The 12,392-nt window shown below is 41.1% G+C and overlaps 1 protein-coding gene across 5 annotated transcripts in view; it reads right to left on the reverse strand.

The window, feature by feature from the left end:
* Window positions 1-6,698: 6,698 nt before the first annotated feature.
* Window positions 6,699-12,392, reverse strand: part of LOC135243111 (E3 ubiquitin-protein ligase SMURF1-like) — a 36,589-nt gene continuing 30,895 nt past the window's right edge. For 3 of the 5 annotated variants that reach the window (XM_064314667.1, XM_064314668.1, XM_064314665.1), the window contains exons 15-18: window positions 12,149-12,269; window positions 11,640-11,841; window positions 11,033-11,117; window positions 6,699-10,441 (exon numbers count right to left, since the gene is read on the reverse strand). In XM_064314667.1, the coding sequence (XP_064170737.1) occupies window positions 10,342-10,441; window positions 11,033-11,117; window positions 11,640-11,841; window positions 12,149-12,269 (508 nt within the window). In that variant the 3' untranslated portion in view covers window positions 6,699-10,341. The remainder of the gene's footprint in view (window positions 10,442-11,032; window positions 11,118-11,639; window positions 11,842-12,148; window positions 12,270-12,392) is intronic. The other 2 variants (XM_064314666.1, XM_064314669.1) reach the window with 1 other exon arrangement.

A 12,392-nucleotide genomic window follows, 5' to 3' on the forward strand; every position in this document is an offset into this window, starting at 1 on the left:
ATTGTTTTTTTTTTGTAGAACTGGTCACCAAAGCACCTTTTCACGTTAGACTGTAGCCAGAGCTTCTCTGTAATTCCCTGAAATCTCAGTTGGAACGTGGACATACAGGTGAAATTTGTGATGTCACAAATATGTGGAACCAATCATGGTCCACTACGCAAAGATATGCAAATTACAGGAGAGATGTGGTAAACTGAAACCTCAGGGCACAGAAAGTTGATTAGGTAATGACACTATTGTGACAGTTGGTGTGTAGTCAATGGGTTTCATGAAGAAATTGATTATGAATCCAGAAACCCCGAAACCACAGCAGCAAGCATTGCCAATTAGCATAATAATTGATTCTGGCATTGATGCTACCAAGTCATTTTCAGTAGTTTTATTTGGAAACCCCATATCAAACAAATTAGTAACTATAGAATATTTTTTAAGGTTTTAAAATACATCTGGAGGGGTACTTTAAAACATTAAACACTACCCTCCCCAACCAAAAAAAAAACCGAAACAAACAAAACAAAATAAAAACCCAAATGCATGAATATGATTATTGGAATTAGAAAATGTATAATTCATGCCCCAAACAGTAACAATTTTCAACAAATTTGTCCATTCCAAAGTTTGTGGGTTCAGTTTGGAAATTTAACCTAGCAACTGATATGGAAATGTCTATTAATGCAACTGATTTTCAAAAATCCTGTGTCCTCACCATAACACTGACTGACCAAAAAGCTGATTCTTATATTTCTTTCTCCAGCTGACAGACATAAATTTAACAATTCTAATCCCAGTCTCAAGCACATCTGTCAACAAAGTGAAATGCCTGGAAAAATTTGTGGCACTTACTAAGTTACACAATCATGTCCAAAGTTATTACAGCACCGCTGAGAAGAGATTTTCCCTTCCTCTAAAATATTATGTATAATTGGACAATTGCTTTTATTGGGGAAATACTGTTTCCAACTGAAATTGAGCTGCAGGCTTAATACATAAAGGGATACAACTTATATCTCTCTGCGGTCTCAGGCATAGACCAAAGCTGTCACAGATAGATATGCATATTAACTGGAAAAATCACATCAGGTTCTTGGCAAATCCAGAGAGTTCCAGCTCAGGATGTAAGCCAAGAACCTGCTCTGTTGATCTTGCTGTAGCCAGACTTGAATGTGCCATGGTAACCTTTCCTTTGTTTGCATCAAATAGGATTCCATTCCATTATCAAAGTATGCACAGTGATTTATTTTTTATTTTTATCAGCGAGGAGGGGGTGTTCAAGGTTTTCGCACAATGACGGACAGAACGGCAGTTCACGTACAGCATGATTGGAATGTTGATATTTTTAACTTTGTCAGTTGTTTCTCCCATATCTGTTGCATTCCCAATGTGTTTGTCAAGGACTCAGAGTTCTGTGAGGTATATTGCATTGGGTAAGTAGGCATCTCATAACTCACTCCTAACTCGTAACCTCTTTGGGTGTCTCAGAAAGAAATATAAATGGTATTAACTTTCTTTTTTGCAGGGAGGACCCCATTGTTTTTTGTGCCAGATAACCATCAATATATTTAACTATCCTGCTGAGCTGTTGTGGGTCAGATGCATAAAAAGCTAATTATCCGTAGACCACGGGTGATGTTATTGCTCCATTCAGACACTGCACTTTGGTGGCTAGCATCCATTTCAGCTGCAGACCTCTTTAAAAACAGGTGTCCTATTCCATACACTTAATATGACGGGTAGTCTGTTAAAAGCTCCATGAAAACAGCTCTATCAATATTCTTGCGTAACTTTTTTATATATAAACGCCCTGAAACACAAATATTTCATTCAGATTAATCCTTTAAGAGTTCTCTCCTCTGTGTTATTTTTGATAGTTACCGTTCCAAGTTCACTGCGCCCCTCGCTTGTATAACCCTTATCTGTGAGGAAGAGTGGGGGTGTAACTTGGTGTGTATGTACTGTAGAGAAAATTAAAAAAAATGATTAAAAAAAATACAATTAACAAATGAAAGGAAAACTGACATGTAGGTCAGAAAAGATGGGGCCCACCTGCTGTGAATCAGCCAAAGTCATTCTCAATGTCAGCACACAGTCTTCGTTAAGTTCAGTATTTAGCATTATTTTTTTATTATTATTAAAAAATTTAAGCAACACTGTAAAAGGTTTTTATTTAGGAGACCATATCCTGTGACTATATCAGCGTATATCATACTGTCACTGTCCTTAAAACATATTGTATCATGACAGTCATGTATTCTCTCCACTATTTCACATATTAAATAGGTACTTAATTTATTTCACATAAATTAAGAAACATTTACATCAGCAACGCTGCATGGACATCAGGAATGCAGTCGTCTCAGACAGAAGAAACTTTAAATTATGAAACTGCCATCGCACGTCATATTGAATAATATTTCCAATATTCCACAATAGAGCACTGGAAGTAAAGAGCAAATAATCTCGCAAGCAACAGCCATTCGTGAGTGTCATTTGAGTTCCTCTGCACCTCTCCTGGAAATATTTGCAAGAGCTGAGAGGCCAAACTGCAGACTCGTTTTTCACAACTCCAGTGCAAAAACACTTAATGCTCAAGCTTAATGGAGGTGGAAAACTATAAACAGGTTTCGCAGTACTAAAAGTCTGCGATGTACTGCAGACTTTTATTATTTCTTTTGCTGACTATTATTTAACAAAGCCTCCTCCATTTGACCAGGACGGACAACACGCATGCTGAAAATGAACAAGTCATCCAGGAGAAAAGATACCGTACTGTATGGTATATTAATTTGATACATTTTAGGAATTTGTATTATGTTGTTCATTTTGATACATGTATGTCTATTTTTGATATTTACGTCTATTACAGCGTATTTTAAATTTTGTATCAAAATACATTTTGATGCCTCTCTGATTATTGCCACGTTCACACAGGCTTGAGAATGTAAAAGTACATAAGTGCACATCCAATTCAGCAATTTATACACAAAATTTATCAAATTGGTGGCTTTCTATATTTTCTGTACATGGTAAAATATGATCAATAAATTCTCAAAATATTTATGTTTTAAAACATACTGACACACTATATTTTTTATAAAGTGATGACTAAACTGAATACTGAAAATGCTATACTATTGTAAAATCATAATTGCAGATGCACTTGGCACAGGTTTTTAAAGAAAGAATGAGTTCACTGTTTTAGTTTGGCTTTTGGATGATTTTTATTATATTTTAGCATTTTATGGTTTCGCTATTTTTATTTTTTCAATCCAGTTTTTTTTCCATGCTCAGATTGCATTATCTCTAAATGATTTTGATTTTTAAAAGCCTTGCTTTAATGAATCCTATGTTTACCATTACTTATTTTGTTCAACTGGTCATTTATGATATTTATGATTTATGTTATTACATTTTTACTTTTCTATGCTTGCGCAAAGAACTTTGGGCTGCTTTTTGTATGATTAAGTGCAATGCAAATATAAATTTGAATTTTATTATTATTTCATGTGGTAAATGTCAGTAAATGTGGAGAACAAAACCATAAGCCAGCCTGAAAACACATCCCTTCTAACTTGATTTGTAGACCTGTCATTGTCCCATAATTCAATTCTGTAGGTAGAATCGAAGCTCATAACAGTGCTACTCACTCAGACTGCATTCCAATGGAATGGAATCTGGTTTAGAATCCAGAAATTGGCCTTCTTTTGTGTTTGTATCATTTGAATTGCTGAACCTTTTTGGACGTGCAAGGCAACAGACTCAAGGTAAAATAACTGAAGTGTGTTTCTGAGCAATGAGGAAAACATTACTCACAAAAGCCAAATGAAATGTATGCATTTAAACATCACCAAAAGGAACCACACACAAATTTCTTCATAAATGGCAGGAACAACCAACTCTGAACTGAATTACCTTCACACGTAGAGGCACTGCTAATTCAAATGCTTGGGGTGCCAGTGTGGCAGTACATATTTTCCAGTATTGCTACCATTGTGTGTCACTAACCACAATTCCGATCAATGTTGATATCACTGTATTTATCAGCTTGGCACATACCCCTATGCAGGGACACAGGTTTACATTAATTCACTTATTAATCAGCTTACAGGCTACTCTTGCTGAAGGGTAGCCTACATTAGTGTATGGTCCAACTTGAGAAGCAACCCTGCAATCATTAAAAGAGGAATTGAAACTACAATTGTGACAGCTAAAACACGAATAAACTGCTAAAATGCTTTTGCTAGTATTGAACAGTCAACGCAGTATCATTAGGGTCCAATATTTTCAGTTTTTAATTTTTCAAAAAAAAAAGAAAGAAAACTGAATAGTGAGAGACTTTACAGACTACTTCCATCCACAACCATCTGGCATGATACACTGCAGGTTTTCTGATACAACTCTTAAAAAAGTGGACTTATAACCCAAAATTTGCAAGTTCAACTCCTAGGTGTGGCACTGCCAGCCTATCTGCGAACAAGGTACCAACTTACCATTAAACTGTACAACTGGGTAACTTGAAATGACACCAGTCAAGTATCTTCGGATACCTTGGGTACCTGTAAGGCAACACTGAATTAACGCAACACCTTTCAAAACCAATACTTCTGCTTCATTACAATATGGCTTCAGAGGCTAGTTATATTATTCCACCATCCCACTGAAAATGAGCACAAGCTTAATGCTCTGCATGCGATTCTGAAAATTTCTTCCAGAGGCAAGTAAAAAAAAAAACAGTAATCGGTAATCTCAGGTGTGTGTGACATTTCTCACCTTAAAGGCTTTGGTCTTAACCCTCAGCGTGAATGAGGCTCCTCTGCAGGCACTGACGCTTGCATCCTCTTTCTGTTCATTCAAACCCAGAAAAGCAAAGGCTAGGCTTGCACTGGCATTGAAGCCTTCCACCAGCCCAGCACCTCTGCTGTGATTCCCCCCGCCTTCTCTGAACACCAGCGCAAATTAATACTGATTTGCAGGTCAGGAGAGCATTTAGGCCTGAGTCAATTATCTCTCAGGGAAGTGAACCAGGCACACGAGGCAAATGGAGCTAAACCACCTTGAATAAATGACACGCTTTCTCCAGTTTGCCGTTTCAATTCACTTCAGACGCATCGCCCATTTAATGGGATTTCTGCAAGTAAACATGACAATACGCTGCCTCAGATGGAAACGATGAAAAGATTCTGCAACCGCTGTATGCCAGCACTGAAAAGATGAAAGAGGGTAGCATTTATAAAGGGCCGAACTATAGGCTAATCGATCCATGTCTGGACACAAAAGAAATAGCTCAAAATCCAATGCATATAAGAAAGACTTAAGATCGCAGAGAAAACCGAAAGGACAGGGCTGTCTACTTCTGCTCTGTTTGTGTGCATATGAGATATGGGTTAGGGAACAGGGTTTGCAGCCCAAAGCAGCGGGCTTCACTCACAGAAGGGGTGCTGCAGTACCCTTGGGCACAGTTCTCAGCCTTTGCTTTAGTAATAGCACTGAGGTGTATAAACTGTCTGTAAAAATGTAATCCATGTCACTCTGGATAAGAGAATCTTCTGGAAGGAAGTGCAGGTGACCAAAGCATGTTGCCAGGGGAGCCTCCAGGGATTTTGGGCCACATGAAAAGATCTCACATTGGGCCCCACTGCCCCAGTCCACCCAATCCCTGCACAATTATTATAACCACACCATATTTTTGAAGGCCTCTCAGTCAGGGCACTTGGAATCGTCCTAACAACCCCCCCCGCCTTCTAATGAATCCCTAATTGGGATGCATTAGGAGCACACTAATGCATCCCAATTAGTAACCATGACCCTATGATATTCTTCCCACAGTTAGCACATCAATTTTCAGAAGCAATTGCTCCTAAAATGGGTGCACTGTGTAAAGAGCCAGGAATCTTCAAGAGTCTTTAAAAGCCTCCAAAAGGATTAAGTATTTCAAATAACTACGTGACCCAGGTCCACCCTCAAGTCCTTGCAGTTACGCGGAGATTTTCGCTCAGCTATGCAGCCTGCCTCTCAGTAAAGCGTCGTAGGTGTCAAATCGGTCAGGGTGACAGTGAGTGAGAGTGCACAAAGAGGCACTAATGGAGCAGGGAATTTGGCAGAGGAGCTATCCACAGTCATCCTGCCAAGCGCAGCAGACATCCAAAGCAAAATGGAGAGCTTTCAGAGCATTAACAGCAGCCAGCGATTAATAAGCTAAGTATAATAGGGAAACTCCCACGTGTCACCGACTCCCACCTCCGGCAAGTTAACAGGCTCAAGTAGCACAGTGGCCAGTAAGACGAAGTGTGCGTTAAATTTATGTGCGCATAAGAACGAAACGCTACCTTCAGAGCCTGCACTAGGGCAGTGGTCCTAAACAATTTGTTCAGGATAGTCACTGTGTTGGCTGGTTTTCCTTTCACGTTAAAATCAGCATCCCACCCAGGCGAGGCGGGTTAACCGGTCGATCGTCCGCGTTCATCGACCGACTGACCGCTAGGAAACAGAAACCAGCTGAACCGGTGCCTTTCCGGGACAACGGCTGAGGACCCCGGCAATACAGTGAAAAAGGACGGATTACATTAACGACAGAATGCAGCAGTGTACGATTCAAAAGCTTTATAACCGAAGCATCTCCGACAAATAAGCACCTTAAGATTCTGTAACATTTTCAGATTCCATAAGCACGTCATTACCATGTAAGAAATAAAAACAAAATGTCATGTCATTTGCAATTTAATTTTTTTTATATAATCTTATTTACATTGTACCTCTTTCATAAATGTTAAGGAAATAGGATGTTACATAAATTTTTGCATCCAACAAAGAAAAGATACACAACCTGCAATGTGTAGACTTGGAATAGATCCGGTCATCGAGCCACTCAAAAATGTGCCCCCCAGAAATGTCTTCCCGACTACAACAAAAACAGTTACAGGCAATGTCCGCGTTCTCGTTTTCAACACTCCATCCATGCAGTTCAACACAAAAGTACACTTATTATTAACCTTTGCATCTCAGATCTGTGGACTGGTTTGGCTTCCGCTTGTAAAAAAAATACTAAAAATAAAAAAACTAAAACTAATGATTGAAAAAAAAAAAGTTTTGAAGAAGTTCCCCAGTCTTCACAGTTTTCACACTATACCGATACTACGAAGAAGGATGTCGACCAATTTCCTCCAGTCAAAAAATAAAAATCAAATGAATGCAAAAATAAACGCAAAAATAAAAATAAAACAAATGACATGTTAACACAGAAACAAGTATATAAAGTGGTCAATTATTTATTGCATATGTCACAAACATAAGTGACCCCCAGGGTCGAACCTCACTGCTAGCTCCATTCGGTCTTCAAAGTCTTCTACACCTTTACTGAACAATAGCAGCAGTTTCTTTTTAAATACCTTGATTCATACATAGAGATTAGTGTACAGTTTTCACAAATCAGATTTTTGAAGATTAGGAAAAAAAAAATGTTGATAGCAGCAATACTTACAGGACATTACATAGTAATAAATAATTAGTAAAAAATAAAATCAAGTGGTTGCGGAACACTTAAACGTTGGCTCATTTCTTTTTCCAATGTAAAAAAAAAAAAAGAAACCAAGTGCCATGCACTTCAAGCACTGAACACCGAAAACTTACACTTCCTTTCCTATTTTACATCGAACTGACCACCTTCAAGCACTGTTATTTCAGACAATGAGCCATTCACTATAGTTCAGCACTTGTACCAATGTCTTAGAGACGAGAGTACAAGTTGTTATGTGCTTATGTTTATATTAGTCAATAGCTTATTGGTTTCCATTCGTTCATACTGGACTGTTGCCAAACAAATGTGACTCAACACATACCTACGATGCGCCGTCTGAGAGAGTGTTTTGGTGGATTTCACTGAAAAATGATAAAGGGTCAAGTCGGTCAATGCAACAGTCCAAGTAGAGATTTTCCATTCAATGGTCTTAATAAAAACATTCAGTGTACCAGCCGCGATGTATTTAATACCGAATCTGAAGGCATTTGTAACTAAAACAGCTTGTGTTACGTTAAAGACGACTTGCTTCCTCGAGCCATTCCACAGACTTTGGCCAAATTTCAGCCCCCCAAAAAATAGATTTAAAATCTTGCTAGTATATACAATAATAAAGGAGCACGATATGGAATAATACTTACTGAGAGATAAATCCAGAACAAAAAAAACAAAAAAAAAAGGTACAGAAATGAAAATGAGACATCATTGTACAATAAAAACCATACCTTCCCAATCATTATAATTTGATAAATTGTTTTATCTTGACTGGGCAGTTAGAAAAACCTGTTTTGCCTCATTGTAAATTCAGGATGTGATGAAAACACAGGTTTGAGTCCTGAATACTTTTCCTGAACCATGGAGAAGAATTTGACGATTTGACGAGGAAAAGGGAATATTGCAGATGTTAGCAGAGACTAAAATATAATTTATACAAAATGATGACATTTCCCTCACTACTGGTAATTTAAGTGAACAAAACTTTAGTTATTTTTTAAAATCAGATAATAAAAAAGAATATCTGGAAATGTAGAAAAAGGAATAAAATCTTTGTTGTGATATGTTTTAGTTCTGTATTTTGAGTTATAACCGTAACAGAATACAAAAGAGTGGACGTTAAATATATTCATATCTGAAAGTGGATAACATAACTGAAAATCATAATGCTTGAGAAACCATAAATACTGAATCTTTCATTGGTTCTAAATGGTCTGGAAAGCAGGTCTGGGACATCTGTCCCTTTGGAGCTAGACCAGAATGTTACAAATTCAGTTTCATTCATCACAGCCTATCCTTAAAAGCATTAAAACTTTTTAAAAATACCCTTCGATTTTATTCCCCCCTGTTTGAGTGAGGAACAAAAACACACTATTCGCTGAAAATTTAGAGATGAATATGACTGAGGAACTACATGATGCATAATTTCAGACCGACTATCAGAAATATTGAATACTGTTCCTATGGTTTTGTATTCAATGGCTTTGGCAAAAAACTGCAACAACTGAATCGTTTGGAATTCAGTCCGTGTAAATCGATTTCCCTCACATTCAAAATGAGAGCAATTTTCTTAATGTCAATAGAACGCGCGTGGAATCAGTTATTGGCATCTTGCATGCAAGAATAAAAGCTCAGAAGCAGTTCCCTCAAACTTGTTTCGAAAACACCAAAAAAGTATTCCAAAAGGAAATGACATAAAACCTTTCATGGGGAAGGGCAAGACTATTCCAATTCCAACGTGCACACATCACACTAAAACATTTCAAACTACACAGTGAGACACAGTTCCACAAACACATAAACTCAGGCCTCTCTACTTTAGCATCCACAAGACTTCTGAAAAAGTGCACCTTCCCTGACAAAAACTCGCCAGAATTTGAAAAAGTCCATCGCGTGTATCCTCTGGTTGGATCACTAGGCAGCTGTCGTCTTAGTCATTAAACAGAGCCAAGACTGGCTGTTACGCTACGATACTAGCCGAGAGGAAGGAAGAAAGAAAAAAAAGGAAGAAAAACAAGGATCCAATCCTTAGGTAAAAATTTGCTGCAAGCAACTTAGTGAAATCTGATTTGAACACCAGAAATGGACAGAAAATTGATAGCACTCGTTCTATCAATGTACACAGCCGTTCTATTACATCAAAAGGCGATAAAGGGAAAAGACAAGTGGACAAAAAAAAAAGAGAAAATAAAATAAAAAGCATATGCCGACATCCTACAGCCCCTAAATAATGTCACTGAAGTTACTTGGTCTTTGCGCCAGTTCCTCCAGGGCAGGCTTGCTGTAGACTGGCTTGGTTGTGGGACGTGCTGCATGTCGACGAGCGCGTAGCTCTGGAGACACGCGCTGCTCTCCCCGCGGACGTCCGCTTTCACACAGCGCCGCCAAACCAGCGCCGGAACAAATCCAAGCCGCCAAACCGGCTCGGGCCAAGGCGCACGCGGGAATCGATTCCGAGGCGCGCGTTTTTTGAGAATCGAAAGAGAATTTTCTTCTGAAAAGGGGCCTTTTTGTCTTTTTGTTCGTTAGTGAAACCTGGGGTGTTAATGCAGCCTTCAAATCCACACAAAAGAATAAATACTCCTCGAGTTCTTAGAAAGTGTTTGAAGTTTCTGACCCCTCTGGAACAGGGTGACCCCCACCCCCACCCCCCACCCAAAACCACAACCCCACCTCGCTGCTGCCCTGGGGTCACGGTGTGGGGCGCTGGCTCTCGTCGTTTGTCCGTTCCCGCCGCGTTCCGCAGGCTTCCCGCCGGTGGGAGTGGTTTCCTGCCCGTCGCTAAGCAACTGCCGTGAGTGGGCGGGGCAAAGCGGGGCAGGGGAGGGGGGGGTTCCTCACTCCACCGCGAAGCCGCAGGTTTCCTCCACCGCAGTCAGGAGCTTCTCGTAGAGCTTGTCGTACGTCTCGTAAGGCGGGATATCGATCCGGTTGAAGCTGGAGGCGGTAAATTCGAGCGTGTGTTGAGACAGCTGGACTTACCCTAATCCCACAAAAACAAACCCCAGAACCTTCTAGAGCAGCGTTTCATAAAAATGTGGGTCAGACCCATTGAGCTCAGGGTGGGCTAGAGAAATACCCTGCTGTATATAAAGCTATGCATTGCCCACACGCATTCTCAACAGTCAAATTAAACACCGCACTACTGTCTATGAAGCTGCTTTGACATACATTAAAAAGGCTACACTGAAATGAAGGGTGAGTCATAAAAATAAATGATTTACTCAATAGGCGGGTCGTGAGATCTGAAAGCTCGAGAGCCGCTGTCCTCCGGTCCTTCACTTTTGGCACATTATATACAAGCGGTATTAAATTCACCGCACTCCGCAGATATGAAATTCACCCTGGCAGAATCCCTAATGACTGCCAACGACCCCAGAGCGCGGTGTGCCACAGGAGCCAATGCCCCAGCGAACCGGCTCAGATCGCATGTCCTAAGGACATCTAAATACGCTGAGAGTGTTTCCGGCGCGGGACGCGCGCGCGGTTGATGGAGACGGGATTACTGAGCGCGAGGGGAAATCTCACCAGGTGTGGGCTTTGGGCAGGTTGTCCGTGTTGGCGTCTATCAAGTGGATAGTGAAGAGCCTGGGTCCTGCAGAGCCTGTAGAACCTTACACACACACACTCCAGTTAACACTGATCTCCGCCTATTCACACAGCACACAAACTCAGCCGCGTCAGAGGAAGAAGGCCCACAGATGTAGACCTACTCTCTAAAATTCAGCCTAAAATTAACTGAAATACATACATAATCTATACACGGCAACACTTTGAGATGTATTGCCAAATATGTGTTCTAGTCCTGCTTTAAGACATTGCAGTGAAATAAATATCATATTCTCATATAAATATATTGTTTTCAAATAAAATCAATCAAACTAGATTCTTCTGATGCCAATGTAGCATATACAACTCACTGATAGCCAGGTCTGGATGCACTACTCTGCTAAATGCACGTAATATAATGTAAAGTAATCAGTGGGTCAGCTGGTTGAGTTCCAGCCCTGGATCTACATCCTGCACACACAGGATGAACCAAGTCCTAACAGTGTGTGTGTGTGTGTGTGTGTGTGTGTGTGTGTCTGTCTGTGTGTGAGCGTGTTTTTTTTCGTCTGGCTCGATCCACAGCCACCTTGGAGCGCCTTGAAGCCCTGGAGGGGTACGCGGGTGGACCCCGTGACGAACTGCAGCAGCCGGCCCCGCCGCTCCTCGTCGAAGGACTCCACCGCCTGCCAGAACCAGCGGACGATGTTGCTGTCGGCCACGCAGTGCTTGAGCCGCGTGTTGGCCTTCCAGTCGCCCAGGTCGATCTTCCCCAGGCCGCCCACGATCAGCTGGGCGGGAAAAGGTAAATGGTAAATGGACTGCATTTATATAACGCTTTTATCCAAAGCGCTTTACAATTGATGCCTCTCATTCGCCAGAGCAGTTAGGGGTTAGGTGTCTTGCTCAAGGACACTTCGACATGCCCAGGGCGGGGTTTGAACCGGCAACCCTCCGACTGCCAGACAACCGGTTTTACCTCCTGAGCTATGTCGCCCCCGAAAAGGGAAACGCGGAGTCAGGCAGGCGGCCCCGGCCCGGCAGCGGCGGGAAAGCGCTACATCGCGTTCGCTAACCGGCCGTGGGGGGTGTTCTTACCTCGAGCTCCTTCTGGTCGAAGGGCTTGAGCAGGTGCTGCGGGATCAATTCGTTGAAGCCCTTCTGCAGGGCCAGGAACTGGGCCTCGATCCCCCTCATGAACCTCCAGTTCACGTAGAGCCTGGAACGAGACGCGGTCACTGGAGCAGCGCGGGGCTGAACAGACAAACTGCAGCGGTTTTAAAATATCCGTCATTTACCAACCAATCACAATCGGCCTCCAGCCCCAGCAAAGCTATTTGAT

This window comes from Anguilla rostrata, chromosome 17 (assembly GCF_018555375.3).
Source record: "Anguilla rostrata isolate EN2019 chromosome 17, ASM1855537v3, whole genome shotgun sequence".
Lineage (NCBI taxonomy): Eukaryota > Metazoa > Chordata > Actinopteri > Anguilliformes > Anguillidae > Anguilla > Anguilla rostrata.